This window comes from Geotrypetes seraphini, chromosome 2, assembly GCF_902459505.1.
Source record: "Geotrypetes seraphini chromosome 2, aGeoSer1.1, whole genome shotgun sequence".
NCBI lineage: Eukaryota > Metazoa > Chordata > Amphibia > Gymnophiona > Dermophiidae > Geotrypetes > Geotrypetes seraphini.
The window spans coordinates 477,462,794-477,490,672 of NC_047085.1; the positions used below are offsets into that span (position 1 = coordinate 477,462,794).

General features: G+C 41.7%; 1 protein-coding gene across 1 annotated transcript in view; it reads right to left on the reverse strand.

Moving 5' to 3' along the window:
* Nucleotides 1-9,369: 9,369 nt before the first annotated feature.
* Nucleotides 9,370-27,879, reverse strand: part of LOC117354349 (solute carrier family 22 member 13-like) — a 39,052-nt gene continuing 20,542 nt past the window's right edge. The window contains exons 5-10 of the mRNA XM_033931725.1: nt 26,648-26,768; nt 25,111-25,205; nt 23,119-23,333; nt 19,175-19,283; nt 16,143-16,352; nt 9,370-10,310 (exon numbers count right to left, since the gene is read on the reverse strand). Coding sequence (XP_033787616.1) covers nt 10,229-10,310; nt 16,143-16,352; nt 19,175-19,283; nt 23,119-23,333; nt 25,111-25,205; nt 26,648-26,768 — 832 coding nt within the window. The 3' untranslated portion in view covers nt 9,370-10,228. The remainder of the gene's footprint in view (nt 10,311-16,142; nt 16,353-19,174; nt 19,284-23,118; nt 23,334-25,110; nt 25,206-26,647; nt 26,769-27,879) is intronic.

Genomic DNA, 27,879 nt, shown 5'->3' on the forward strand with positions numbered 1-27,879 from the left:
GTTTAACAGGGAGGGACTTAAATCCACCCAGGGCAGCACAGATGGGAACTGTGACAGCAAAGGAGACAATGCACACAACAGATAAAGCAAGGCAATGTATTATGAATACTAACCTAAACATTCTTGAAGATCAGAATGCAAGAGAGATATCTGATCTAGAAAATGAGATACCGGTCATGGATAACGCCAACTGGAAGATCATTAAAATGTTCACAGGTAACAAGGTGCTAAGGAAATCCAACTCAAACATGTTAGGAAGAGAAATGCTTCTGCTCAGTTCAGAAAACGGTGATGGAAATAATGAGATGTGGGAAAAAATACTGCCGGGCACAAATCCAGATGCTGCAGAACCTCAAAAGAACATTTCTCAGCCAATTTCACATGATGGCGAGTCAGAAAAAGTAAAAAACAATGTACCTTCACAGACATGCCTAACGAACCCTCCCATGCCCCAGTTCCAAAAGCCAGATGTTCTGAATTCATTGAACTCATGGAACCATAAAGATAGATCGGAATGTGGAATTTTGGCAGAACACAATGTAAAATTAGATAGCAACAAATTATTAGATGAACATGAAATCCCAACATCAGCTAACACACGCATGGAAATTAGCATCCAAGAGGTACCACTAGGGAAGGGCAATGGTCTAGAAAATATTCATCTCAAGATGAAAGGTTCAGATGACATCTTACATTATGACAACTTTCATCCTTCTAACTCTTGTGCTATTGAAGCAACAGGCAAATCTGAAGTCTTTAACGAGTCAAGGAATGTGTTTCCTACTGACAGGCAAACCAAAGAAGGAGACTCTAACACAACCAGCACTTTTTCCCAAAGCAAAGACGATGACAGATGTTCTCTGGAGGACAAACAGGTTTCAGACATGTCCAGTTCAGGAAAAATCTCTCTTCCCGAGCTCTTTATTTCAGAGAATAAAGAGAGAAGCTATGCAAGAAAGGAAAATAAAAAGTCTTCCTTACTGAAACTGAAAAAACCGTCTGCATGGGGAAGACTACTTGGTTACTCAGACAGTATTACTCAAGCCAAAAAAGAAAATAAAGAGGTTACAAAATCTACCCAAAAGTCTCAAGAGACCAAAAGCAGCACAGAGCTGGAACAGATACATAATACAAGTCCTACAGGCCCAAGCAGTTTGCAGAGCCTAAAAGAGGATGAAAAGATTGAGCCAAATTCAGAACTAGACATTTTGCTGTTGGACAAAGATGAAGGAAGAAGCACACAGACAGAGAGTTTGTCACCGTTGCAAAACATTTCTGCTTTAGACTCCAATGTGCTTTCGTGGGTTTCCATGCATGACCGTTCAATCGGTTCCGATAAGGCGTTTGGAACAGCTGACTTTCACGTTCAAAAACAGCCCGATGGTACATTTCAAAGATTACAACAAATTGAGCAACTTCATTTGGATTTAATTCAGTCAAAATACCATCAATATCTTGTGCATTCCGACGAGAGAAGCCTCTCACAGACCGACGCCAATCTGGCCCATCCCGCACTCATCGCTATACAGACCACCAGAAAAGAAAACCAAGAAACACCGCTGCCTGAACTAAGTCATCCTGATCACCAAGATTCAAAATCCACAAGCAACAACTGTCCCAAACTTAGTCAGTTAAGAGACAACCATCAAAAGCTTATGTTTTACTCTGAAAATACAGATCTACAGACTACTGATAATAATAGTCATAGCATAAGCAACCTAGATATCCTATGTCAACCCAGCTCAGGTATTTCAAATTCACAGCCCAACAATCACTTTTGTTCAGACCTTCAGCTACCACAAGAATCCCATAATATGTTACTAAAGAAACCAGCCAGCCCTCGTCTACTTGTAGAAAGCAATATAAATATTAAAGCAACCAATGACAACTATGAATCGATTAATCAGCTTGATATGTTACCCAAGATCCAAATAGATGATAATGATCCCTTTGGTTTAGGCCACGTTGCTTTACATCCAGCTATTGATTGTCTGTATTATCCAGACACAAATACCCAACCAGCAGCTGATCCCACATTAGTTCAATGCACTCCTGAAAACTCCATTGATGTGATTTTTGATACACTGAGTTCAGTTGCTGAGGTCCCTGACACAGCCCTCCTTCAGCCACCTTTAATGCTCGTAGAAAATAGGACAACAGTGCTTGAAGACCTTCATTTTGTTGATGAAGTAATACAGTAAGGAGCCGATTCTGTATAGGATGCCGGTCTCAGCAGCCGCCTAAGAAGTGGCTGAGAATTGCATGTCTTTAAAAAAACACAAAACACAGATGCCTTACCCACCCCACCCCCAATTCTCTAACCGGCACCCATGTCTGATTGAGAGATCCCTTGCCATCAGCTGATCGTGGCAAGGGAATTCCCGATCAGTTGAGCCTGCTGGTCTCCCCGAAGCCACAGCTTTGGGGAAGCCTGCCAGCTCAGCTGATCGGGGGTTCCCTTGCCACGATCAGCTCAGCTGGCCATGTCTATTTTTAACATTTGAAATCCACTTCCAAGTGAAACCACACCCATGCCCAGCCTTGGGCGAGCTTAAGTGTTGCTATGCATCTCCTAGACTCGTGACAAAACGCATGCTTTGGGTTAAAAAAAAAAAAAAAAAGAACGTGCATTCCGATTGGCTGCCAGATGGCAGTAGGATGCCCATTTATAGAATCAGCCCCTCAAAGTCTAAATTTATTAATTTATTGACCCAGACATCACTTTCCTACTCTAATAAGATTAGCACAATTCACTGAGTTAATGATTTTAAACCCATCTATACTGCATCATCAACAATTCCCTGTAGTAAATTTTTAGTCACCTGAAATAAGACTGAAATGCATTTGAGATGGTATATAATAAAGCAGATATACACTGTATCACTACTACTACTATTTATCATTTCTTTAAAAAAAAATAAAAAATTAAATTTATAATAACATATAGAGAAAGAACAATATTGATTAGGACATGATACATTCCAGCTGTACAAGCCAAGCAGAGTATATGAAGAAATTAACGTAAACAAGGCAATACAATACAATCAGATATCTCATGTCAAACAGATATAACAATTTAGTACACGTTTTATTGACATTGCACATGCAATATTTATCATTTCTAAAGTGCTGAAAGGCATATGCAGTGTTGTACATGTGCATTTAGCATGTAACAGACAGTCCCTGCTCAGAAAAGCTTACAATCTAATTTAAACAGAAAAATAGTACATTATAGTGGTTAGGGAGTTTCTCACAGGGAGAATGATAAGATGGGCATAGGAATCTTATGGGGAGTGAGAGTTTGGGCTCCTTTTACGAAGGCGCGTTAGCGGGCTTAACGCGCGTGACTTTTTATCACGCGCTAACCCCCGCGCTAGCTGGAAAACTACTATCTGCTCAAGAGGAGACAGTAGCAGTTTAGCGTGCGTTAAACCGCTAAATTTTATATAGTGCCAACGGCCCAACACCAACTAATCACTGGTTCACAGTGGCTTACACTATATCATCCATAAATCCACAGGAAAAAAAACCCCCTAAAATACAATAAAAACAGCATTCACGCATAAACCATGAGTATATAGTTACTTCATATTTTTGTGAAATAGATATTTACAGAAGAAAATTAACAGTGAAGGATCACAGTTGTGACAGGGAAATGGTAAGCCCAAGTTCGGTTTCAGAGAAGTGACATCACTCAAAACCGAGGCTAGTCAAGATGATGGAAGTAGCCAAAATGCACGCAAGGACATTCCGAGAGTGATAACCCTGTTGAGTTACTCACAAGAAATAGCCATCACCGGAAGATCCAAGTCAGGAGCAGTGGTAGGGCTCAGGGCCTCAGGCTGGAACAGGAAAGAAGTGTAGCAGCTGTGGCAGTCAGCTTTGGGCTCCTGAGTCAGCTCCTTAATCAGTGGCACAGCACTAGTGGAGAGGAGTCTTTGGGAAAAGGTGCGAAACAGCTCTCCCTCGCCTGCATGCAGAATGCGGCACAGAAGCTGTAGCTGAGAGGGAAAAGGTTACACTCCTTTTCTGGTGCCTGTTCTTAAATATAAATACTGAAAAACTCCCAGTGCAATAAGATTCCACAAACAATTGTCTGCGAGAAAAATAATTAATAATCTTTAATATCAAATTTGGGGGGACCATTAGAGATGACCTTACCACAAAGTACTGAATGTAAGATACTATTTGAACCATTGCCTCCACCTACAGTGCTACCAGTGGGGGGCACTGTTTTACTAGCATATTTTTAGTAATGAAGGACAGACAAGCTCTACAGGACTCCAGGGAGCCTACCTGTCCCCTAGTGATTGAAAACACACTACCCCCTACTGATAGCAATGCAGTTGGAGGACAGCAGTTTAGCTGAGAGGGAACAGTGATTTGAATATTCCTCGCCATTGGCTCATTTTCTGTTCTAACAAGACTCATGTCGGCAGCTGGTCTCCTGCTTTTCAAGAGAAGTTTATTTCTCGGATGTAACTGGAAGAAATGGGCAAATAAAGTTTTGATATAATTGATGAATGAGTTATAATAGAAAATGGACAAATGATGAGGCAAGAGATGGTAAACCAAGTAGAGAGCACTTCAGCAAAGCAATGACTCTTAGAACTTTTAAGAAATCATTGGGAGATTAACATTCATCTTGCAGCAGGTATAAGCCCAGCAATACTAGCATGGAAAGTAGCCTGAACTTTGTAGAACAGGGGTGTCCAATGTCGGTCCTCGAGGGCCGCAATCCAGTCGGGTTTTCAGGATTTCCCCAATGAATATGCATTGAAAGCAGTGCATGCAAATAGATCTCATGCATATTCATTGGGGAAATCCTGAAAACCCGACTGGATTGCGGCCCTCGAGGACCGACATTGGACACCCCTGTTGTAGAAGGTGCGGCCCCCCTAGCAATCTTCCAGGAAAACTCAGTGGGTTATAGTTGGTCTTTCTCTATCATCATTTACTATGCAAATTGGGATAAAAATCAGAGATTAGGTATGGTCTGTGGTTTGCAGCAGATGGGTATTGCAATCATGACTTGCCATTTTATCCATTTCTATCTTGCTGAATATATCTAATTTTATATTTAACTATACCTAAAATTATTTTGAATGCATTCCTTTGTTTTGTGCCAGCTTTTGAAATGAATTGTACAATGCCTGAGCTTATATACATTTTAGAAAATTGTTAAAATCAAGTTTATTTGCTAAATTCCTAGAGAATTGACTTGTTAGGTATACAAATGTGATTTTATATTATATACCCGAACGCTACAGGAACACCTATATATTTTAACAAAAAAAATGTAATGATACCGACGGATTTTATATATACAAACTATTTAATCAAGTACCTGTTAACTGAATCACTCAATTAACTCAATAAAAATCTATTTTCCGTATATATCTGCTAAAATACTGAGCAGCAGTCTAGAGCATGACTATCTGTTTAGCAAATAAATCTACTGCTGACTATCTGTTTCAGTTTATGTACTAATACTCCTTTTAGAGGTCTACCTAGCACAGTACTATGACTTACCTTCCAGTTTTAATGCCCAATGCACCAAACTATTGACACTCAAAATTCAGCATTGTTAGAGGGAATGAAAAATGAGTTCAGGGATGCGCCCAACAGCCTAAGGGGACTTTGGAAATGACAAACAGCTCCTGATTGGTGAGGCCTGACTTTAGTGCAGGAAGAGGCGGTCGGAGTATACCACGAGTGATTTCCTTCACTCGCCGGCACTCCAGCTGCCCTCTCCTGTCTCCCCCTGTAAAAAACGTATTTGGGTTTTTCAAGATTCGCGGGGGGTTCCTGGAACGAAACACCCGCAAATCTCGGGGGAGTACTGGGTTCAGAAGCAAAATTTCTACAGTCCTCAAACCTTCAACCCATATCCAACTCCATGCACTAACCCCAAATTCTATAAAAAGCTCTAAAAATTGTATATACAAATTAGGGCATGAACCCAATTTGTGCTCACAATGTAATTGATTAATGAGCCAATGTGGGCCAATAATTGGGATCTTAATTATTGCCACTAACTGGATTTAATTAACATGTACATGAATAAATTTAGGTGCAGGATTCACACCTAAGTTTTACACACAAGTTCAAAAAGGGGTGCAGACTGCCCCAGGTGCTGTGTTCGTAGGGGGTGGGTGGGTTCTAGCCCCTTTCCCCCTCCTGTGTACCTCTTTAAATGTTCACTGGCACAAGCATTTTCCACTTGCTGCTCGCACCAGCAATAGTTCCCTTCTGAAATCACTTCCTGGTCACGGGACCAAGACATGACATCAGAAGGGGGTCGAGGCTGGCACAAGCAGTAGGTGAAAGATGCTGCTCACACCAGTGAGCATTTTAAGAGGTATGCAGGGGCAGGAGGCGCTCAAGCAGTGGGGGAAGAGTAGGGGAGCATGGCATGGCAATGCCGGGTGACACCGCCCCGAGCGCCAACCTCCCTCGCTTCACCACTGTATGGAATCTAGTCTAAGTGCCTAACTTTAGATGACCTTTTGAGAATTAGCTCCCTGTGGTTTACTACAAACAGAGGCCTAGATTTTCAAAAAGACATAAAAAATGATGGTCTGCTCTTGCAGACGTTACAGTAACAAATTTAAAAGAGCGAGTCATTCTCCAAAAAACACTCATGCAAATGAGGTTGGCGGAGAGTAGCGAAGACTCACTAAATTAGTGGTGACCTGGCAAAAGCATGCCAGACGTGGCACGCTGACAATTCAGTGGCGACATTTTTGTGCAGAACATATGCATGCCGCCGCTTCCTCCGCTTTCAAGCCTTTCCATTAGCGCTGTGAGGGTATGTAGGGGGAACCCCCCACTACATTTATAAGTCCTCGTGCTCCTGTTGGGGGTGTGGGGGGAGGAATCACTAAAAACTCCCCCGAACAGCAAAAACGGCAAGAAGAATGGGCATTTTCAGTGTACTTGGGTGTTTCCCCCAACCCCCCCCCCCAACGGGAGTGCAAGGACTTGTAAATGTAGTGGAGGGTTCCCCCCCTTCACAGCGCTAACGGAAAGGCTTGAAAGCAGAGGAAGCGGCGTCATACATATGCCACAGGATTGTCAGTGCGCTTTTGGCGGTGTACCTAAATTAGCATGTGCCCATCGCTAGTTATAGTGATGGGCACATGCGCAAAATAAATGAAAAAAAACCAACCTCCCCCCCCCACAACAGCGGAAAAGATGCCCAGTGTCTTCCGCCACCAACCAACACCCACACCCCCTCAGCAGCGGGAGAGTTGCCCCCGCTCTCCTGACACCAACCAACACACACCATCGACAGTGGGAGAGATGCCCAGTCTCTCCCGCCCAACCAACACCCCCCCATTCCCGCTCAGCAGCAGATTTGCCAATGCTCTCCTGCAGCTACACAACACTCCCCGTGCCTCTGACGACCCCTGTCCTCTCCCCCTTACCTTATTTTCAGATGGCTGGCCGGAGGGATGCCTACTCCCTCCGGCCAGCAGGCCCGCCTCTTCAAAATGGTGGGCCTTCCCATTCCTGGTGCATCCTGGGTTACACCAGGGAGGGACCTGAGCTTCTGATTGGCCCAGGTTGTTTAAGGCCTCTCTTATGAGTGAGGCCTTATGCATCTGGGCCAGAGTCCTGGTTGCATCTGGAGAGGGGCCTAAGTTTTAGAAAGGAAATTTATGTACCTTAGGTCCCTCCCCAGATGCATCTGGAGAGGTTCCTGAGGCTCTGATTGGCCCCAGTTGTTTAAGGCCCCTCCTATGGTTGGGACCTTATGTGTCTGGGCCAATCAGAGCCTCAGGCCCCTTCCCAGGATGCCCAAAAACTTTTATACTCACTAAATTAACCTAATATTCCATAGTTAACATATTATCTAGTTGAACTCCCAATACTCTAGATTGCATTTCGAACTTATAACCATTCTAACAAAAAGACGACGAGATCTGATCTAGCCAAACCTGCCAGACCCAACCAAAGGAATTTGGTTTTTTTCTGTATTTATCTTCAATTTATCAGCAGTAATTCATTATTCAACTGTAGTGAACAAACCTTTCAACTTCCTCCAGTCAGAATCCTTACTATTGAAAGGTAAAAGAATGCTTAATGTGTGGGCTCAGAATGCATGTTCTGGGCAGTTTCAATCAAGTCACTTTGCAGGACACTTAAACTTCAAATTATATAGTACTTTTATGGGATAATCACTGCCAGCTACGGCAGAGTGAAATCCCCAATGGACAAGGCCAAGCAACCTGTTTAGAGTGCTGCCGGCCCGACGCTGCTTCGGTTGAAGGTAGGGTTCGCTCGCGGTCGGCAGGGAGGGAAAGATGGAGGGTCATCAGGGGTTCAGCTGCGCGGGGGGGAGGGCTAGATTGAACAGTTGCTGGCGAATCCCAGGACTAGGGCTTATTCTTGGGGTAGGGCTTATATTAAGACCTACCCCAAAAATTATGCTAGGGCTTATTTTCGGGGTAGGTCTTATTTTCAGGGAAACACGGTACAAAGGGTATCAAAAAGACATCTAACTGAATGCAAAATGAAACTGAAATTTGCTGCTAGAGGTTGTGACAAACGCAGTTAACACAGTTGGGTTCCAAAAAGGTTTGGATAAGTTCCTTCCTAGAAAAAAAATGCCTACAAAGTAGATTTGGGGACTGTGTAGCTATCACTAGGGATAAGCAGCTTAGGAGCTATCTGCTTTTTGGAATCCTGCTAGGTATTTGTGACCTGGATTGACCATTGTTGGAAACAAGATTCTAGGCTTGATGAACCTTTGGTGTAACCCAGTATGACAGCTCTTATGGAATGGAGGTATAGCCTATTGGCTAGAGTAGTGTGTTGAAAACTGGGAGAATCAGGGTTAATTTATAACATTTTATTGAAGGAATCAAATAAATATACAATAATATAATACAAAAAGATATTCATTACAATTAGATTCACAATCACAATTTTTCCATACATATTTCTATCATTCCTCCAAAACATATTTCCATATGACCTATTTCATTCCTCTATACACACCCCCTGTTCCCTTCCCCCCTGCCCCTCCCCCATTCTTTTTATTTCCAATTATAACATTGTAATGAAGGAATTAAGCAAATATACAATTCAAGTATTTCCATACACATTACTATAATCCCCCCTATTCCCTCCCCTCCCCCGGAATGGAAGGTGACACAAATTACCAGGTGTTGGAATGCAATGAATGTTTCCAAAGCTTCAATGTAAAACATTAAGAATCATACTTCGTGCTCTAGAGGAAAGATTTTGAATATAGAGGTCCCAAATTTTCAAAAAGAGACGAGTTCATCTAGGAAATGTACGAACCTCCCAAACCTCAAATAAAATTAAACGATCAGAATCGGGTTTAAATCTCACTGAGGCGTTCCAGGTACAAAATTGTGTTATAAGCCCTTCAGGGACAAAAAAATATGCACTATGCTTTTAACTGACTTTGAGCTACCACAAAAAAAAAGCAAAAAAAACCCCCCAAATCCCCCTATAGTCGCACTCTGTCTCTCTATCTTGTCTGCTCTAGTTCTATCTTCCCCACTCTCTACTGCAAACACGACTTGACGATGACCTCTAGACCCTCAATGTATTAGGGGGCAGTAGACCCAGTCATATGCCCAGATGCTGCCAGAGTACACCCCATCTGAAGGAAAGCCTAGTCATACCCAGCACCCAAAAATGGAACAGCTCCAAAGACACACAGTAGGATGGCATTGATGCCAACTGCCCTGATCCTGATGTTACAGCACCCCCACCACAACCCAATACAGGCAAATCCTTGCTACGGCCCAAGAGTTGTTTCACTTTAATTTCTAAATTAAACTGCAGCCTTTTGTTGTCACCAATGAGTAATTTGTCAACTTTCAGAAAGGGGCGAGTAGGAGAGAGATCATAACTGCCCATTCTATTCAGAGCTCGGATATACCATAGATCGGGGGTGGGCAACTCCAGTCCTTGAGGGCTGGAATCCAGTCGGGTTTTCAGGATTTCCCCAATGAATATGCATGAGATCTATTTGCTTGCACTGCTTTCAATGCATATTCAGTGGGGAAATCCTGAAAACCCAACTGGATTCCGCCCACCCCTGCCATAGATGATATCCTAGTTGGGGAAGAAGGGAATGTTCAAACATTGAACCCTAACAGTCCTGATTTGTGTCTGAAATGATCACTTGCATTATAGTTTTTTTTTATTAGCTGCATGTTAGATTTTGTTCTATCTCCGTCAGTTCTTAAAAGAAAGTGCTCTTTATGTGTTCTGCGGCTAGGTCTTCTTTCCGTTCTGTATTTCTTCCCATTAGATAACCATCAGACCTACAGAAAAAGTAAAATGAAAAACAGGAAAGCATATGAGAGAAAAGAAACTGAAACTAGTAACAGAAAGATTTCACTTGATTGAAACATGTTTTCCACATAGAAACCAATTGGTCTTTAAAATATACAGTGCTTTACATTTAACTAAGTTAATTATTTTTGGCAAACAACATGTATGCAAATGGGAAAATACATGTAGAAATTATCATTAAAATAATTTTATTTAATTGTAATGAATATTTTATTATATTGTATTATTGTATATTTATTTGATTCCTTCAATAAAATGTTTTAAACTAAACTGGAAAAAAAAATCATTTTATTTAACAGGCCCTGTGGATCCCTTATTACTAAGCTCCTCTTATGCAGTTGGAAAGTATAACGTATGGATTTAAGTATTTGCTATGGCCATAGCAAATGGGTAATTGAGCACCCCCAATATTGAACTATACAGAGTAGGGTAAATATAATCAATTACTGATATTCAATTCATTAAAATGCTATACCAAGAATACCAAAACATAAAATTAATTAAATGTTTAATTTATTAATTTCTTTAATTCAATTCATATCCTAAAAACTAACAAAAGAGTTTGTTTGTTTAGTCCTGGCTTGTCTAATAATCTAATATAATAAAATGCTAGGCCGCGCATGCGCAGTTCCTAAGTGTGTGCCGCTTTTCCGTGAGCTGTAGCGACACATAGGAAGTGCGCATACGCGGCTTCTGGTCCGTCCTGCTGCATCACAAAAGCTTCCCTGCTCTCCAACTACCGGCCGAAGCGCAAGCGAGCTGCGGAAGTGGTGATGGTGGTGGCCGTGGTGGCCGGCCTCAGGTATCAGTTTGACGTTAGGATGGTGGGGTGGGGAGGCCTGCGGAGCCCAGCAACTTTCCGCTGCCCGGGACCCGACTCATTTGCCGCCGCCCCCCCCTTTCATTCCCGCGGGCATGACTGGCGATTTAAGCAGCGTATGCATCAGTCTTCACACGCTGCTTCGGGCCCTCCTACTGCCCTGATTTGCTCCGGACGTGCCTGAGTAAATCAGGGCAGTAGAAGGACCCGAAGCAGCGTGTGAACACTGATGCACACGCTGCTTAAATCGCCAGTCGAGCCCGCGGGAACGGAAGGGGGGGGGCGGCGGCAAATGACTCGGACCCGCGTTTGTAGTCGCCACTGTGGGAAGGGAAAGAGGGTAGAGGAAACGCTAATGCTGCTGTACAGGGAACTGGTGTGGGGGGAGGGAAATGGAAGGGGGAGGGAATGCTGCTTTGCACAGACAGAGGGAGGAAGGGAGACAGAAAGACAAGAAGAAAGACACAGGGGCAGGTGCACAGGGAACTGTTGTGGGGGGAGGGAAATAGAGGGGGAGGGAATGCTGCTTTTGACAGACAGACAGAGGGAGGAAGGGAGACAGAAAGAAAAGAAGAAAGACACAGGGCCAGGGACATATACAGAAAGACAAACAGACAAAGGGGGCCAGGGACAGAGACAGACAGAAAGAAAGACAGCGGGAGTCGGGTCAGGAGGGGTGCGGGATGGTTGTGGACAGCCAAGGAAAAAGAAAGACAGAAAGAAAGACAGAAATACAGAAAGCGGCTAAGGAGAGAGAGAGAAAGAAATAAAGACAGACACACACACATATATTCTAGCACCCGTTAATGTAACGGGCTATAAGACTAGTTTAATACATATATGCTTAATATTGCAGACGTCTGTCTTTCTGTAATTTTAAATTTTGTTCAACGCTTTGTACTGCTGGATAAGCATTTAATCAAATATTTAAATAAAGATAAAGATTTAAAATCTACAATAACAAGTAATAGAAAGTGCAAAGTGCTATTAATAGCAAAATCATAGGCTGGGAAAAGCTACAGGTACTATCTTCTAAAGCTTTTAAGTAGAGTTCATCAATCAATCTTCAAGGCTCTTAATGATGTTAAGTATTGAAGCCATTCAGATCCAATAAAGCTCACTTAACTTGATGATGAGTCAATTAAAGTCCCAATATCTCCTTGAGTTGTAATCCATAGACTTGACCAAGCCAGTTGTTCCTTATATTCATGATCCAATAAGAAATGTCTAATCAGTTCTGAGGTTCTCTCTTCTTAATCCTTATTGTTTTCTAGTTTTAGTTAGTTATATTGCTCAATCAACATCAGCCTCCAACTCCAGCTGAGTTTCAGCTGAGTCCATCATCAGAGAGGTTGAAGATATAAGTACTGAAATTACTTTCGATACAGATCTCCAGCTGAGAGTTCCCAGCCTATGATTTTGCCATTAGTAGCACTTTGCACTTTGTATTACTGGTTATTATATATTTTAAATGTAGATGAAATAAATTTTGTTAGTTTTTAGCATATGAATTGAATTAAAGAACTTAATAAATTAAACATTTAATTAATTTTATTTTTTTGGTATTCTTGGTATAGCACCCCCAATATTGAACAAACTCCTTCACTGTGTTTGGGGAGAGGTCATTTCCACTGGGTATAGCATCCTCAATAATTTTGAAAAGTTGGCTCCTAGGTGGCTTCCCCACAGGAATGGCCTCAGTGGTACAATCCTGTGTTTACTACAGTGACCTATGAAGATTCCGGGTAAAATTATAGTCAGAGAAGAACTTGGAGAGGAGAAGTCAGCCACCATACTCTAGGTTTTGCATAGAACACAGATTGCCTCTGGGTTGGTGGCTGTTGCTTTTTACTAGCCAGCAGTTCTTGTGTTAATAGCTGGAGGGATGAATTTCTCCCTGCTGAGGGAGTCAATATCTCACTCAGTTTCATGCTCAAGGGAAGAAAATCCTGTTCAATTTGCTAGGTGGTACTAAGGCCTTAGGTAGTGATCAAACAATTTTGGGAGAAGAAAAAGGAGATCAGCTAGCCCAGCTGATACACCAATATCTGGATGCTCATAGATTGGAAAGAACAAATAGTGCTAGCCATCCAATGCTTTGAATGAATAGTTCAATGGGAGAAGAAAAAAAGAGCAGAGATCATGCAATTGAAGAAAGGTATGCTGAGGATCCTTGGTAGAACCCAACACCAGCCCAAAGGCACTGACCACTGCAAACTGAATCTAACTCAGATATTCAATGCTGGACTTAATACAAGCACTGGCATTGAATATCCTGACTTTTCCTGGTCACTGGAAGTAATCCTGACGCTTACCCAGCAGACTGAAAATTGTCACCAAGTAGATAAATCCCAGCTCTGCCTACACTCCTTAGCCTCTTGGGTCCCGATGGGCTGTAGGGTGAGAAACCAACTCTCAGGACTATCTTTCTCCTCCTCACTTGACTCCTCTTGGGGAGGATGAAAGAAAGTCCCCTTCCTTACTCTCTGCTGGCCCCCTTTAACGGAGAAAGATGAAGGCTCATTCCTAGATTCATGTTTTTATACTTCCCTTCTGTTCCTGAGGATCTACCACTATTGGGCTACATTCCTTTTGTTAGTTGTGCATGACACTGCAAGGGAAGGTATATTGTGGTGTTCTGCCACTTAAGCATCATCAAAGCAGAAAACGAAGGGTTGAGGCAAAAATTTTAATTGATCACTTAATTTGATAAATTTGTCCAATGAAATTTCAGTTATGTATTATATATGCTTATGTATGTATTCTACTGTGTTGGCAGTTTCTCTTTATGTAAACCGCACTGAACTGTAATGTATTGTGGGTTATAAATACATTTTATGATAATAATAATTATTATTATTATTAACACTCAAAATTATCTGTACTAGTAAACTGTATCTTAAGGGGGGAAGAACATCATATGAATTTTAATGTTGTATCGTAGGATCTCTTGTATCACAGTTTATTCCAGATCCCCATCTTATATTGTGACATATCAATCAATCATCTGTCCACCCCACTTCCATGCAACAAAGCTAAACAACTTAGACAAAAATCTATAATGTTATCAATATTTTCAACTTCTTGACATATGTGGACTGTACCAAAACGTTTTTAAAATATTTTTTTTTGCAATGCCAACCCTTAAGGCCTCCTTTTATGAAACTGCGATAGCAGTTTCTAGTGCGGGGAGCTGCGCTGAATGGCCCACGCTGCTCCTGACGCCGCTTACTGAGTTTCTATGAGCGCCGGGAGCAGCGCGGGCCATTCAACGCGGCTCCCCACGCTAGAAACTGCTGTCACAGTTTCCTAAAAGAGGGGGTAAGCTTATAGGCACATCTTTGTTCCAGCGTTGCAAAAACTTTCCTCACTCCCAACGCTCAACCAATTGTTCGTGGAGCGTTTCGATCCAAATGACCAGTCTCAGGGGATTGATGCAATTGTTGCCAAAACACACCACAGCAATACAATATGGCTGCATGTTATAAGAGATCCTATGATCTGATCCATTAAAAATCATATATGCCCTTTCCCCTTAAGATACAGTTTACTCTTACAAAGAACTGTACTGTATTTTAAGAGGAAAGGACCTTATTTGTAAAAGTTCATTATGTTCGAGTGTTAAGTGATTAATTATAATTTTTGCCTCAGCTCTTTGTTTTTCTGCTTTGATGTTGCTATGTAACGTGGGCGAGTTCTTTATTTGCAAACAATTTTTATTGATGATATTGAAGGAGTAAAGCTTGTAATACAGCAAAAAACAGAATCAGAAATAAGAAGTCTCGAGTCATCGGTATTTTGAATATTATGATATCAGTTACAGTTGCAGTTATTTTTATTTGATATATCGCAATGAACAGAAAATGTTAAACCAAAGCGGTTTACAATGATAAAGCCAAAGGTAAAGGGAAAAACAGTTTAAAAAATAAAAAAACTATAAAAACAGACATGGTAAATAGACAAATTCCTCCCCTCCATATAAACCAACCCCATAACTTCAAAACTGAAACCCTCCAGGGACCTTGGTTCTTATAGTCCCCGGAAGGGAACTATCAAGTAATCCCGTCCTCCCCACCAGGTTATTGTTTCCCAAAATAATTTCCACAGTATGTAGTAATGGTTTACAGCAGGGGTGTCCAGCCTTTTCACTTCCCTGGGCCGCATTGGCCGAAAAAAATGTTTCTGGGGCCGCGCAAACGCTGCAGCAAGGCAGAGGAGGGAGCCGGCAAGACAGTAAACACCTGGGGGCAGCCAAGGAAAACACTGCATCGCCCTCGACCGGGGCCGCACAAAATACTTCACAGGGCCACAGGCTGGACACCCCTGGTTTACAGCATAACATTAACCCAGCATCTTCACAAGACGATTATGGCCTCGTGGGTTCAAGGAAGCCAGGTAAGAATCCCAAGTGAGCAAAAACTAGCATCTACGCTTGGCATGGCCCTCTACCTCCCACATAGCCAGGGTTTGAAGCTGGGACCTCCATTTCCAGAAAGATGATGGGTGTGAGGAAGTCCACACGTGTAATATGCACTTATGAGCTATGAGACATCTTAAAACACCTCTGGACAGTCCTCCATAAGTGTCAGGAAGATCAAGCACCAATTGTTCTACTGTACCCTCTAGCGCGCACCCCAGAAGCCTCTGTAAGTATCAGACCACCGCCGCCAAAAAAGCTTGAGTGTGCCAGCAGTCCCAAAAGGAGTGCAAAAAGGTATTAGGGGCACTGCCACATTTAAGGCATAATGGGAACTCAATACCCCCCGATCTTATGAAGCTGTACTTGAGTAAAATACAACCTATACAACACTCAAGCATAGCACTCCCTTAGCATTGAGTTTGGGAATCCCCACAGGCGAGTGCTTTATAAATGGCCCAGTCTGGTTCTTCTGTCACATAAGCATGCCATCTTTACACTAAACGTAGATTAGGAAGCTTGACAGCAGAATTAAACTGATTGGCATGTCATCATTTGGTTCACCTTTGTATTACGCCAGCCTCATCAGTGCGGTCTTGAAGTTCCTTGTTGTATGTTTCTGGGAGCAGAAAGCAAAGGGCGGCAGCAACAACCGGAGAACTTCCATATATCGCCATAGGAATAGCAGAGTGATAAACTCGCAAGAGGCTGACCAGAGGAGCAATGATGCCACTGAATCGAGCAGACACTGAACTCAGCCCCACTCCATTCTGCCTGGGGAGAAACCAACACATTGGGTATAAATATTTAGAGAACCACAGCTCAGATTTTAGCTTTCTATATTAAAGACGCTAGTATAAATTATATGAGGACACTACTGTAGTACTGTATAACAAAGCTGCACATTTTTCCTAACATTTTCTTTTTTTATATGTTTTTTCTATATTGAACATAAAAACAAAAGAATTGCCTTACTGGGACAGACCAAAGGTCCATCAAGCCCGGTATTCTGTTTCCAACCCATGTCCCAAGTACCTAGCTAGATCCCCGAGTAGTAAGCAGATTTTATGCTGCATATCCTAGGAATAAGTGGATTTTCCCCCAAGCCATTTCTATAATGGCTTATGGACTTCTCTGTTAGGAAATTATCCAAACCTTTTTTAAACCTTGCTATGCTAACTGATTTTCCCATATTCTCCGGCAATGTCAGAACGTCACCATCACTGTGAATGCTCAAAGTGTCCACCCCCGGTTTTAACACAAGCCTTTAATCACTTTGGGGAGTTCTTAAAAGTCTTGTCCCTGTGGCAGGCCATCTGCAGCATTTCCTTGAGTTTGGGAATTGTTTGCGGTATGGAATGGAGCTTGCGATATCCTCCAACATTGCTCCCCAGACAAAAGTCTTATGCCACTGTGATATCAATAACAGTAAGCTGGTACTCCATTTTTCCAAATAAAGGTAGTTTTACAACATTTTTGAATGTATGAAAATTGCTGGGTCATCACACTAAAAAGTCTGTAAATTTGCCATATTTACAGGTAATTTCATTCTACTCAGCACATAAATGTAGATAGTAAAAACAGATAAGGCTGTCAAATTTCACATTGAAATTCCAAGCGGTTGCTGAGAAAACAGCAAGAAAAACCCAAACAAACCCTCTAGGGGTTACTTTTTTGTTGTCTCACCCGGTACATCTCCTGAGAAGATATAAATATCAACAGGTTCATTTTAGTTGTGATTTCTGCACCTTGTCAAGGGCAATTTTATAAAGATATAAGACACAATAAACCACATTCCAGTAAACTGGTATATATGTACTAATAATCACAGACACAACCTAGGTCAGGTCAAGAGCCGGAGCCAGGTCAGGTTTTCAGGATATCCACAATAAATATGCATGAGATAGATCTGCATCTCAAGGAGGCAGTGCATGCAAATCCATCTCATACATATTCATTGTGGATATCCTGAAAACCTGACCTGGCTCCGACCCTCGAGGACTGGAATTGCCTACCCCTGACCTAGGTGAAGGAAAAAAGCCTCAGAAGCCACACAGTCATTTTTAATGTGCCTAATGAAGTGAGCTGAGATCCTCTAGCTCTGCTTCATACCATCTATCATAGGCAAAAATCCCTTCACCGTACATTGTTCAAACCAGCAGACAAAAAATAGCAGGACAGACCACAGAAGTCAAGCAGCTCTCGTGCCTCCTGCAGTTCTGAGTACGAGGAAGCAGAGCTGGAATGCAGTCACAGTTCAATTGGAGTTGTGGCTACATTTTTCTTTTAGTCTTTCGGACAGTAAAAATGGCCAGGGGCAAGTTTTAAAGCTGTCAGCTGGGAAGCAGGTAGACTGCTGCTGGTTAGTTAGGTTCTGTTAGAAACTGCTTTTACAAATGATTAGATCACTATCAAGTATCCTGGAACCACTGTCGTTAAATATACTGATTCATTCACTTGTAATGGCGATAATTGACTACTGCAATTCTTTATATATGGGTATATTACAGAAAGAGATTTGGTGGCGTCAACTCATTCAAAATACCGCTATTAAGGTTATCACAGGATCTAAGAACTACGACCACATCACTCCGTTGTTGATAAAAGCACATTGGCTCCCTATCCCCCATAGATTAACATATAAATTCACTTTGATAACATTTAAAACACATAAAAACCAATGAACCAGCATTTATAGATAAATTAATTATCCCACATGAACCATCTAGAACAGTGGTTCCCAACCCTGTCCTGGAGGACCACCAAGCCAATCAGGTTTTCAGACTAGCCCTAATGAATATGCATGAGAAAGTTTTACATAGAATGGAAGTGAGAGACATGCAAATCTGCTCCATGTATATTCATTAGGGCTATCCTGAAAACCTGACTGGCTGGTGGTCCTCCAGGTCAGGGTTGAGAATGACTGATCTAGAACAGTGGTTCCCAACCCTATCCTGGAGGACCCCAGGCCAATCGGGTTTTCAGGCTAGCCCTAATGAATATGCATGAGAGAGATCTGCATATAATTGAGGTGCCAGGCATGCAAATCTGCTCCATGCATATTCATTAGGGCTATCCTGAAAATCTGACTGGCCTGGCGGTCCTCCAGGACAGGGTTGGGAACCACTGATCTAGAACACTAACCCCCTCTTTAACAAAGCCGCGTGGTAACAGCCCTGAAGCCCATAGAAATTTAAAGGGCTTCGGGGCTGTTGCTGCGCAGCTTTGTAAAAGAGGGGGTAAGATCCTCAAACCAACATCTTTTTCTATACTCTCATTGAAAATAATTGGCACTCGCCATACAACAGCGGTAGCATGGAATGTTGCTACTCCTTGGGTTTTGGCCAGGTACTAGTGACCTGGATTGGCCACTGTGAGAATGGGCTACTGGGCTTGACAGACCATTGGTCTGACCCAGTGAGGCTATACTTATGTTCTTATGATTTTTCTGTACCTGCTTTTTCACAGACATACAGTGAGCTATTTCATAAGCGCCTACCTGGGTGCATAAAATGCAGTTCTACAAGCTTAAGCTGTTCATGAAATTTACTCCACAATGTCTACATAAAACATAGTTCGAATGCAAACACTGGTACCTAACAACAGTGGGAAATAATTCTGCTGTATACACATAGGAAATGGAAAACGAGCAGGCAATGGAAAGCTTCCCAATGACAGCAAGCACCGTAGTCACCACTGGCAAATCTGGAACAGAAACAGCACAAAAGCAAATGAACAGTGACCCAATCGACTGTATTTCACTTTACAGAGTACACATCAACATAGCTATTAAAGAAGATGTCTCTACAGATATAGAGAGCTCCAGTGTAATGTTCTACAATCATCTTAAAGGCTCAGTAAGCATTATCGAAATAGCAGCCATCAACTTCACAATTTTTTACATAATTTTATGAGGACCTTGAATGACAGAATAGTAGAAACCAGCATCAATCACTTGCAAAGTCGAATTATCAGTCCCAAAATCATAACCAGCCAGTGCTTTCAAAAAAGAACATCTCAAAAGGAGCTTAATAGAATATTTTCCCAATGTATCAAAAAAGTCAGTCATTACTTTAAATAGAATTCAAAGTGGGTTTTTTTTTTTTTTCAAAATACACTTATCTGCTTGGTCGCTGCAAATGAAGTTCTCAGCATCATCCTAACATGAATTTCATGTTCCAAATAATCCAACTCTGCATCAGGAAACTTCAGTCTATTTTGATATATTCAAGAAGTGTTCAATATTGTTGCAAAAATACCAAGTGCTTGCATCTCTTGGTATTCTAAGCAAGTAAAATGTGGGAAGTCTCAGAGGTGTTCCAATGGTCAGAAGAAGACTCAGCTGACTACGAGTGCGCTATCAGTACTAATAGTGCACTCAGTCGGTTGAGTCTTCTGCTGACCATCAGTTCAGTTTAGCTAGCTAATCCTAAGCACCCTTGTATCCGTCATAAATCGTCTACCTACCTCCTGGAGCACCCTGGTATTCAAATCAACCTTCTATTGGTCCAGTGCCAAGTCAACCCTCCTCCCAACCTAGTGATTACTACATATACCATATGGCATTCTGATCTTCAAATTCACACCCATCCTGTATCTTGATCTTGAAAACAAATCTCCACTGGCCTGACTGCCATCACTCTACCTCCCCATGACTGGAGCATGGCTAACATAACTTTTCTTAAAGGGCTCCAGGGGAGATCTGGGATATTACAGATTAGTGAGCATGACAGTGTTGGGCAAAATGGTAGGAACTATTAGAGAACAAAATTAATGAATGTATAGATAATGGGAGCAAACCCAATATAGATTTGGTCAAGGGAAATCTTGCCTCATCTGTCTGCTAAAACTTTTGAAGGTGAGACTAAACAGAGGGATAAGGGTGAGTTGATCTAAAGGGGCATTTTCAATATGACATCTAAATTCAAGTTCAGACGTTTTGTGGGAAATGTCCAAAAATTTAGTAGTGAGCATGACCAATTTCAAAACAGAAAAATGTCATTTTGTTTTGAAAAATGGCCACTTCCTAGATATGTCCTCAATGTGTCTATCTTTTTGAGCCATTAAAAAAAAAAAAGTTCAGATGAAAAACATACAAAAGCCAGCCATTTGGGCATAGGAGAGGCTAGCATTAGTAGCCTGGCCACACAGCCATCCCAATAGAGCAGTAGGGCACTGCAGTGAACTTCACATAAAAGGTCCCAGGAACACATCTCACAAAGCTCACCCAAAGCCTACTGTACCCAATTGTTTACCACCCCTTTTGCCTGCTGGAGAGAGGGAAGGAAAGGAAGGAAGGGAGATAGTAGACCATGGGGGGAATAGGGGAAGGGAAGGAGACAGATGCCAGACCATGGGAAAAGGAGGGAGGGAGGGTAAGGAAGGAGAGAAGATGTCAGAGCATGGAAGGAAAGGAGAGGAGAGAGATGCCAGGGCTTGGGGAGAAGGAGTGAAGGAGATATATGCCAGACCAGGGGGAAAGGAGGTTTCATAAGAATAGCTTTACTGGGTCAGACCAATGTTCCATCTATCCAGTCTTCACGGAGGTCAATCCAAGCCACAAGTACCTGGCAGGAGAGAAGGAAGGGGAGGAAATACCAGAGTATGGAGGAGGAGGGGAGATGGAAGGAGAGGAGAGAGATGGCAAAGGCACGGGGGGAGGGAAGGGAAGAAGACAGATGCCAGACCGTGGAGTGGGGTAGGAAGGAAATGAGAAGAGAGATGCCAGAGCATAGGGAACGGGGTGGAGACAGAGAAAAATGGAGAGGGGGTGAAGTTGAAATGAATCATGTACAAAGGAAAGAAAGTACACAGGATAGACAGTTTACGGAAGGCATAGGCAGCGGAACACTTTTTTGTTTGAGGGGCCATAAAGCTCCACCCTAGTCCCAGCAGGATCCTGAGGCATGACAACTTCATCTACATTCCCCGGTCGCTGTAATTTTAAATCTTCGGGCAGCCGCCACACAGCATCAACAAGCAGGCCTGCCATGGAAGTCTTCATTCTACAGCAATACTGTATGGCGACTGCCCACAGATTTAAAATTAAAGCAGCCGAAAGGAGGTGGGTGGGGGAGTAGAGCCATAACTGACTCTTCTGACCGCCAATTTCTAAAGAGGCCATGGCCCCTGTGCCCTCCCTCTTTCAGACACATATGATGGAAGGGACATAGAAAGAGCAAAGATGACATATGGAAGGGGGAGAGTGGATGGTAGAGAAAGGGAGCGGACAATGGATGGAAGGGAGAGAGAGGGAGTGAATAGTGGATGAAGGGACAGAGAAAAAAAAGAGACTGGATGGAAGGGGCAGAGAGAGGGAAGATGCTGCATGAAAGGGAGAGAGAGAACACATGCTGGATGGAAAGATGATTAAAGCAGAAACGACAAAAGATAATAAAGATTTTTATCTACTTTAGAATATAATAGTATTGTAGCTGTATTGACAAACATCTATAAATAAAAAATGGAAATAAGGTTATCTTTTTATTGGACTAATTTTAATATATTTTACTAACTTTTGGAGACCAAAACTCCCTTCCTCAGGTCAGGACACCGTAACAGCAGTATATTGTACTGACCTGAAAAAGTAGGTTTTGCCCTCTGAAAGCTAATTGAAAAATGGATTAGTCCAATAAAATTGTATTTTCTCTTTTTTTCCATTTTTTGTTTGATTTCTATTTGTTAATTTGTAAAGTGGTGATTGTTATTTGTCAGATTTTTTAAATTTACATCTGCTATCTTTATATTTTGCACAGTATTAGTGGACATATGTCACTGTTTTTGTGGTGTTGCATTGTATGCAGGATCTGGCTTTTTGGTGGTTCAGATGAACATTTGTCTATATATTTCTATTTTTAGTTTGTGACTACTTATTCCATACTGGACAAGGATCTGTGTTGTATGTATGAAAAGGAAATGGTTTTCTGCAGTGCAGGATCAATCTGGCTTGTTTAGTTTTACAATGGGTATATTGATGTTCTAAGTGTTCACTGCGGTGTTTAAGATGCTGCCTTTTCCTAGGTGCACTCTTGTTGTGTGGCTCGTGGATTATTACTAAAAAAATAATTTTTTTAGAGGAAGGGGGGGTGTTAAAAAAATGATCGGCCTTGGGGGTCAAATACACTAGGTACACCACTGCTTGGAAATACTTGCTTTCAAGTTGATTTATCCTCCTATTCCTGGAACTGATGCGCCTAGAACAGTCCTTAATCTCTTACTCAGGTCTGCTCTTGACAATCCAGCTCCTAGAATTTCAGCTCCTATTGTATCCATGAATTCTATGGGACTGGGTAGATCAATTTGTCCATTTCCAGCTTCATACATTCTGTTACTATAATATACTTGTGTTATTTAATTAGTATCCTCTGTATGGGCCTTGGAAAAGTTTGGAAATACCTACAAATATCTTAAATAAAGGAGCACTATTTTGTTATTGGCATGAGCTCCTGTTTGGAGAGGAGATTTATCCAGCCTTCAGCCAGAGATATCAATGACATTTAAGGACAACAAGTCAATGACACGCAAGTCAATAAGAAAGTACCTTTTGGAATCACAGTTATTGCCAAACATGCTATTCCACTCAGCAAAAGGCAAGCTGCTTGACACTTCTTTCGGCTGTATCTCCCCAATATGAATATTGCCTCCACACGAGCCAGCACTTCCACCACACCAAACACAAGTTGCGTAAGATAGATATCGAGACCAAAGCTCCCCACGTTGAGACTCAGCCCGTAGTACACCAGACTGTTTGCAAACCTGAAACCAAAGGAAATTTGCAGCTAAGCACAATTAGCATGGCCAAAGAACCCAGTACATGTATGTTACGGTATTGTGCAGAACTCTATGCAATATGTTTTATTTTAATGTAGTAGACTACTCTCAGAAGCCAAACAGTGACCTAAGTGGTCTTTAAAGCTCTTGTACCACCTGTAGACAATTCTTAGTCCAATGAGAGGTCTAACAACCTGAAAAATGAAGTGGAGTGGAAGTCTGCAAACATCAGATAGCCAAGGCTAGAAGTTGCAGGCAAGAGATGTGCCCGAGTATTAAATAAGTACATTACATTAGGGATTTCTATTCCGCCATTACCTTGCGGTTCAAGGCGGATTATAAATGGATTGTCCGGAGATTAGCAGTATTTAGGGAGTAGTTTGTACATTTTTTTGAGTTGCTAAGGATTACATCTGAGTTGTCATGATATCAGAAGTTCAAATGTAGTAGGTGCAGGCGATGCTCGGGACATTTCTGATTGTGTTAGTTCGGTTTTATGTGTTTTTTGAATAGAAGGGTTTTTATTTCTTTCTTGAAGGTTTTGTAGTCTGTGGTCATGGTCAGTAGGTTGTAGAGTTGTGGCTAGGAGGTTGTCGTACAGTTTTTTTCTTTTGACGTTTTTGGTTGGAGGATGTGTGAATGGTGCATGGGTTCTCCTAATCTGGTTGAGGTGGACTGAACTACCCTTGAAGGAAAGGAAGATCGGGAATGTGATAGTATATTAAAGAGCCTGGAATTTGTGACTCACAGACCAGAAGCCCTCTAGGTTCAGCGAAGCCCTAATAGAGGAAAAGAGAGGCTGGAGAAAAGGATAAGACAAAAGTGGAGAGTGACCGAAGAACATCTTTTGCGTTTTATTTCACTTCTTTTTGTTTTGCATACTGTCTGTGACATTAACAAATTAATTTTATGCCTTGTTTTTGAATCACTCAGTGAAGATATAATTGAAGATATAATTATATGATATATCCAGACTTCTGGAAAGGACTATGGCCCCATAGCTTTAAGAGTGAGACATTGAGAATGGAAGCATACATCCAGGTCACACAAACACAAGGAGGTAAGAAGAGGTAGTAGCTTATTGCATGCCCCCTAATCCTAGTATTTTTGAAAAGAGTAAGCAAGTGATTTCCACTCCACTCGGTATTTTATAGACCTCTATCATATCACGCCTGAGCCATCTCTTCTCTAAGATGAAGAGCCCTAGCTACTTTAGCCTCTCCTCATAAGGAAGTCATCCCATCCCTTTTATAATTTTTGTCACTCTTCTCTGTACCTTTTCTAATTCCGCTATATCTTTTTTGAGATACATTGACCAGAACTGCACACAGTATTTAAGTTGTGGCCATACCATAGAGCGATTATAACATTTTCATCTTTGTTTTCCATTCCTTTCCTGATAATTCCTAACATTCTATTTGCTTTCTTAGCAGCCGCCGCACATTGAGCTGAGGGTTTCAACGTATCCTCAACAATGATACCTAGATCCTTTTCCTGGGCAGTGACTCCTAACACAGAATCCAGCATCACGTAGCTATAGTTCGGATTCCTCTTTCCCACATGCATCACTTTGCATTTGCTCACATTACACATCATCCGCCATTTTGACACACAGTCTTCCCCAGCCTCACAAGGACCTCTTGCAATTTTTCACAATCCTCTTGTGATTTTGTAAAGAAGCTGATATCAGTAATGTGTAATATTTCTCCAGTGGAGAGAAAAATATCGCTTTTATTTTCCACTGCCTTTCTAAAAATCTTACCATAGATAACATGAAATTAAAGTTATTTTTCTAAGGCGTTTACTCCTGAAGAGATCCAGCATGTTTTCCGATGGGGATTTCTTTTCTTCCATTAGCTACCAAAACACAAAAAAAATATTGTTAATCACCAGTGCAAAGCAGGTTTTATGTTGCTTGAAAGAAAACTTGTCATACCGAAACTTTACTCAGCTCCTTATCCTGAAGACAATTTTCAAAACTGTAAAGGCACCTGGAAAGTCTGTGTGCACTTTAACCTATGGATTTTGCACCATTTCTCAAAAGGGAAAAAATATCTGCTCATTTGCCTTTGAAAACAGACCAGATAAGCAAATTCTTGTGCCTAAGGCCCTCTTTGACTAAGCCGCGGTAGAGGTTTCGACTGTGGCCCGGGTCGCTAAATGCTCCGACGCTGTTCCAATACTCATAAGAATTCTATGAGCGTTGGAGCAGCGTTGAAGCATTTAGCGCCCTGGGCCACAGTAGAAACCTCTACCGCAGCTTAGTTAAAGGGGGGGAGGGGTTAAATTAGGTATAGATACCCCTATTCTATATCTGCATAACTTGCAAGAACACCCCAATATGCCAATGATCCTCCCATTTCTGCACCCCCTTTTTGGGCCTGCACATAAACTACAATTAAACCCAATTAGCACCAATAATGGCTTGGTAAGATCCCATGATCATTGTTCAATTAAATTACACACACAAATTGGGCACACACCAAAATTTGCACGCGCAAATAGAATTCAGGGGCTAAATTTAAAGCGGCAGGCAGGTGTGGGGTCGGTTTAAGGCTGTGGCGAGAAAGAAGCAGACAGAAGGAAGTTATGGACTGGTATTGCAATGTTTGCATGCTTGCTTGGTTTTTCAGATTATGTACTGTATGTATGTTTAAGCTATTCCATTTTAGGTATAGGTGGATGTGAAAGAGTAAAGGGTTATCTTCCCTAATGTTACCATTCCTCCTCCATACAACAAGGGCTGCTAACCCAAGATTGAGCAGACTACATATCCCAGACTGCACTGGGCTTTACAGCTCATTGCTGAGCCACCTTCACAAGGGAACCCTGCTGAGTCAGGAGGTGACACTCAGCAGGGAGGTGTTTATATGCCACAGAGGAGAATCACTGGGAGAGGGCCTTGGAGGAGAAAGAGACTCTCAAGCTTTCCCCTAGACATGGCTGAGGTAGCAGGCCTGAGGGAGCTGACGGCACTTAAGAGAGAAAGATGGATTGTACCAGGTGAAACAGTTGTTGATAGCTTAGCTAAGGTAAGCTGAATTTCTTATTCTGAAAACTGTGAAATATATTCCTGAGTCTGGCCGAGACTGTTTATATGAACTGAGAATAATTTTCTCCCTGGGCTGTAAATAAAGGTTTTATGGCAGTTAAAAAAGTGTCCCTGGTGTGTATGTGTGCACACAAACTTTACCTCCCAAAACCAGGGAGGTGGAACTCCAGTCCGTCACAGTGGATTATACATAAACCAAACTAAACTAAACGTTAGCAGTTGAATCTGATTTTTAGTGCTCCATTACCTGTAGAAGCATTTCTTCTGCTATGGTTCGTTTATTGATTGATGCAGCTTTCTGGAGGATTTTCTTTGCTTTCTCATTTTCCCCTTGTGTCAAAAGCCATCGAGCAGATTCAGGAATAATCCTGGAAATGGGCAATCAAAACTGTTTGTATAAATTACATGAAATCTGTTTCCAAGTTTCCAAGTTTATTGGTTTTTAATATCCCGACCATCAAACAATTGTCTGGCCGGTTTACAATAAAATTATAAAAAAAAAAAAAGTATTAAAAGTAGCAGTATGTGCAAAAAGATGTCTTAAGTTAAACATAAATGACAAAGACTTGACGAACTGGAGTGTGAGGGTAGTAACAGCGGAAGGGGAAAAAGTTACATTGTATAGATGAAAAGGAAAGAGTGGGGGGGAGGATTGAACAAAAGGAAGGGGAACCTTAAGATAATGGAAGTTCGCTGACCGAAGGAAGAGAGAGAAGATGCTTTTAGGTTTAATTAAAAGCATCTCGAAATAAGAAAGTCTTTAGATTGATCTTGAATTTGACTAGTTGTTGTTCGTCGCGGAGGTATTGTGGAAGTGAGTTCCATAAGGTAGGGGCTGTTATAGCGAAGTTTGTTTTGCGTGTATAATAAAAATCTTTAAGAGATGGAATATAAAGAAGTTTTTGGTCAGATGATCTTAATGTACGAGTGGAACTTTGAGGAATAAGAAGTTTATCGAGGAATGTAGGTTGATGTAAGAGTTTGATTTTGAAAGTGAGTAGAATAATTTTGTAAGTGATACGATAAGAAATTGGAAGCCAGTGGGCTTCCTTTAAGAGAGGAGTGACATGATCATATTTGGTTTTTTTGTAGATAAGTTTTATTGCGGTATTTTGTATGAGTTGAAGGCGTCGTAATTCTTTTTGTGGAAGACCATTGAGGAGCGAGTTGCAGTAGTCTAAGTGAGAAATTACTAAAGAGTGAGTTAACTTGGCCTCTTTTCTGGTTTTGAGTTGCATTGCCAGATGACTCCAGGTCTCAGGGGACATATTGAACTACACTTTTCCCTCCGTATTCACGGTTTTTAGCTTGCTGGCTCCTCCCCCAAATTACATCAGCTTGCATAGAGAAATCGCTGATTCCAAGCGTTTACAGAGAAAATTGCCGATTCGCAGCACTTTCTTCACCGTGTTTTGCCTCTCCTTCAGGAAAAGGCCAGGTCTCCCACCATGTTATTCGCGGTTTCACCATATTCACGAT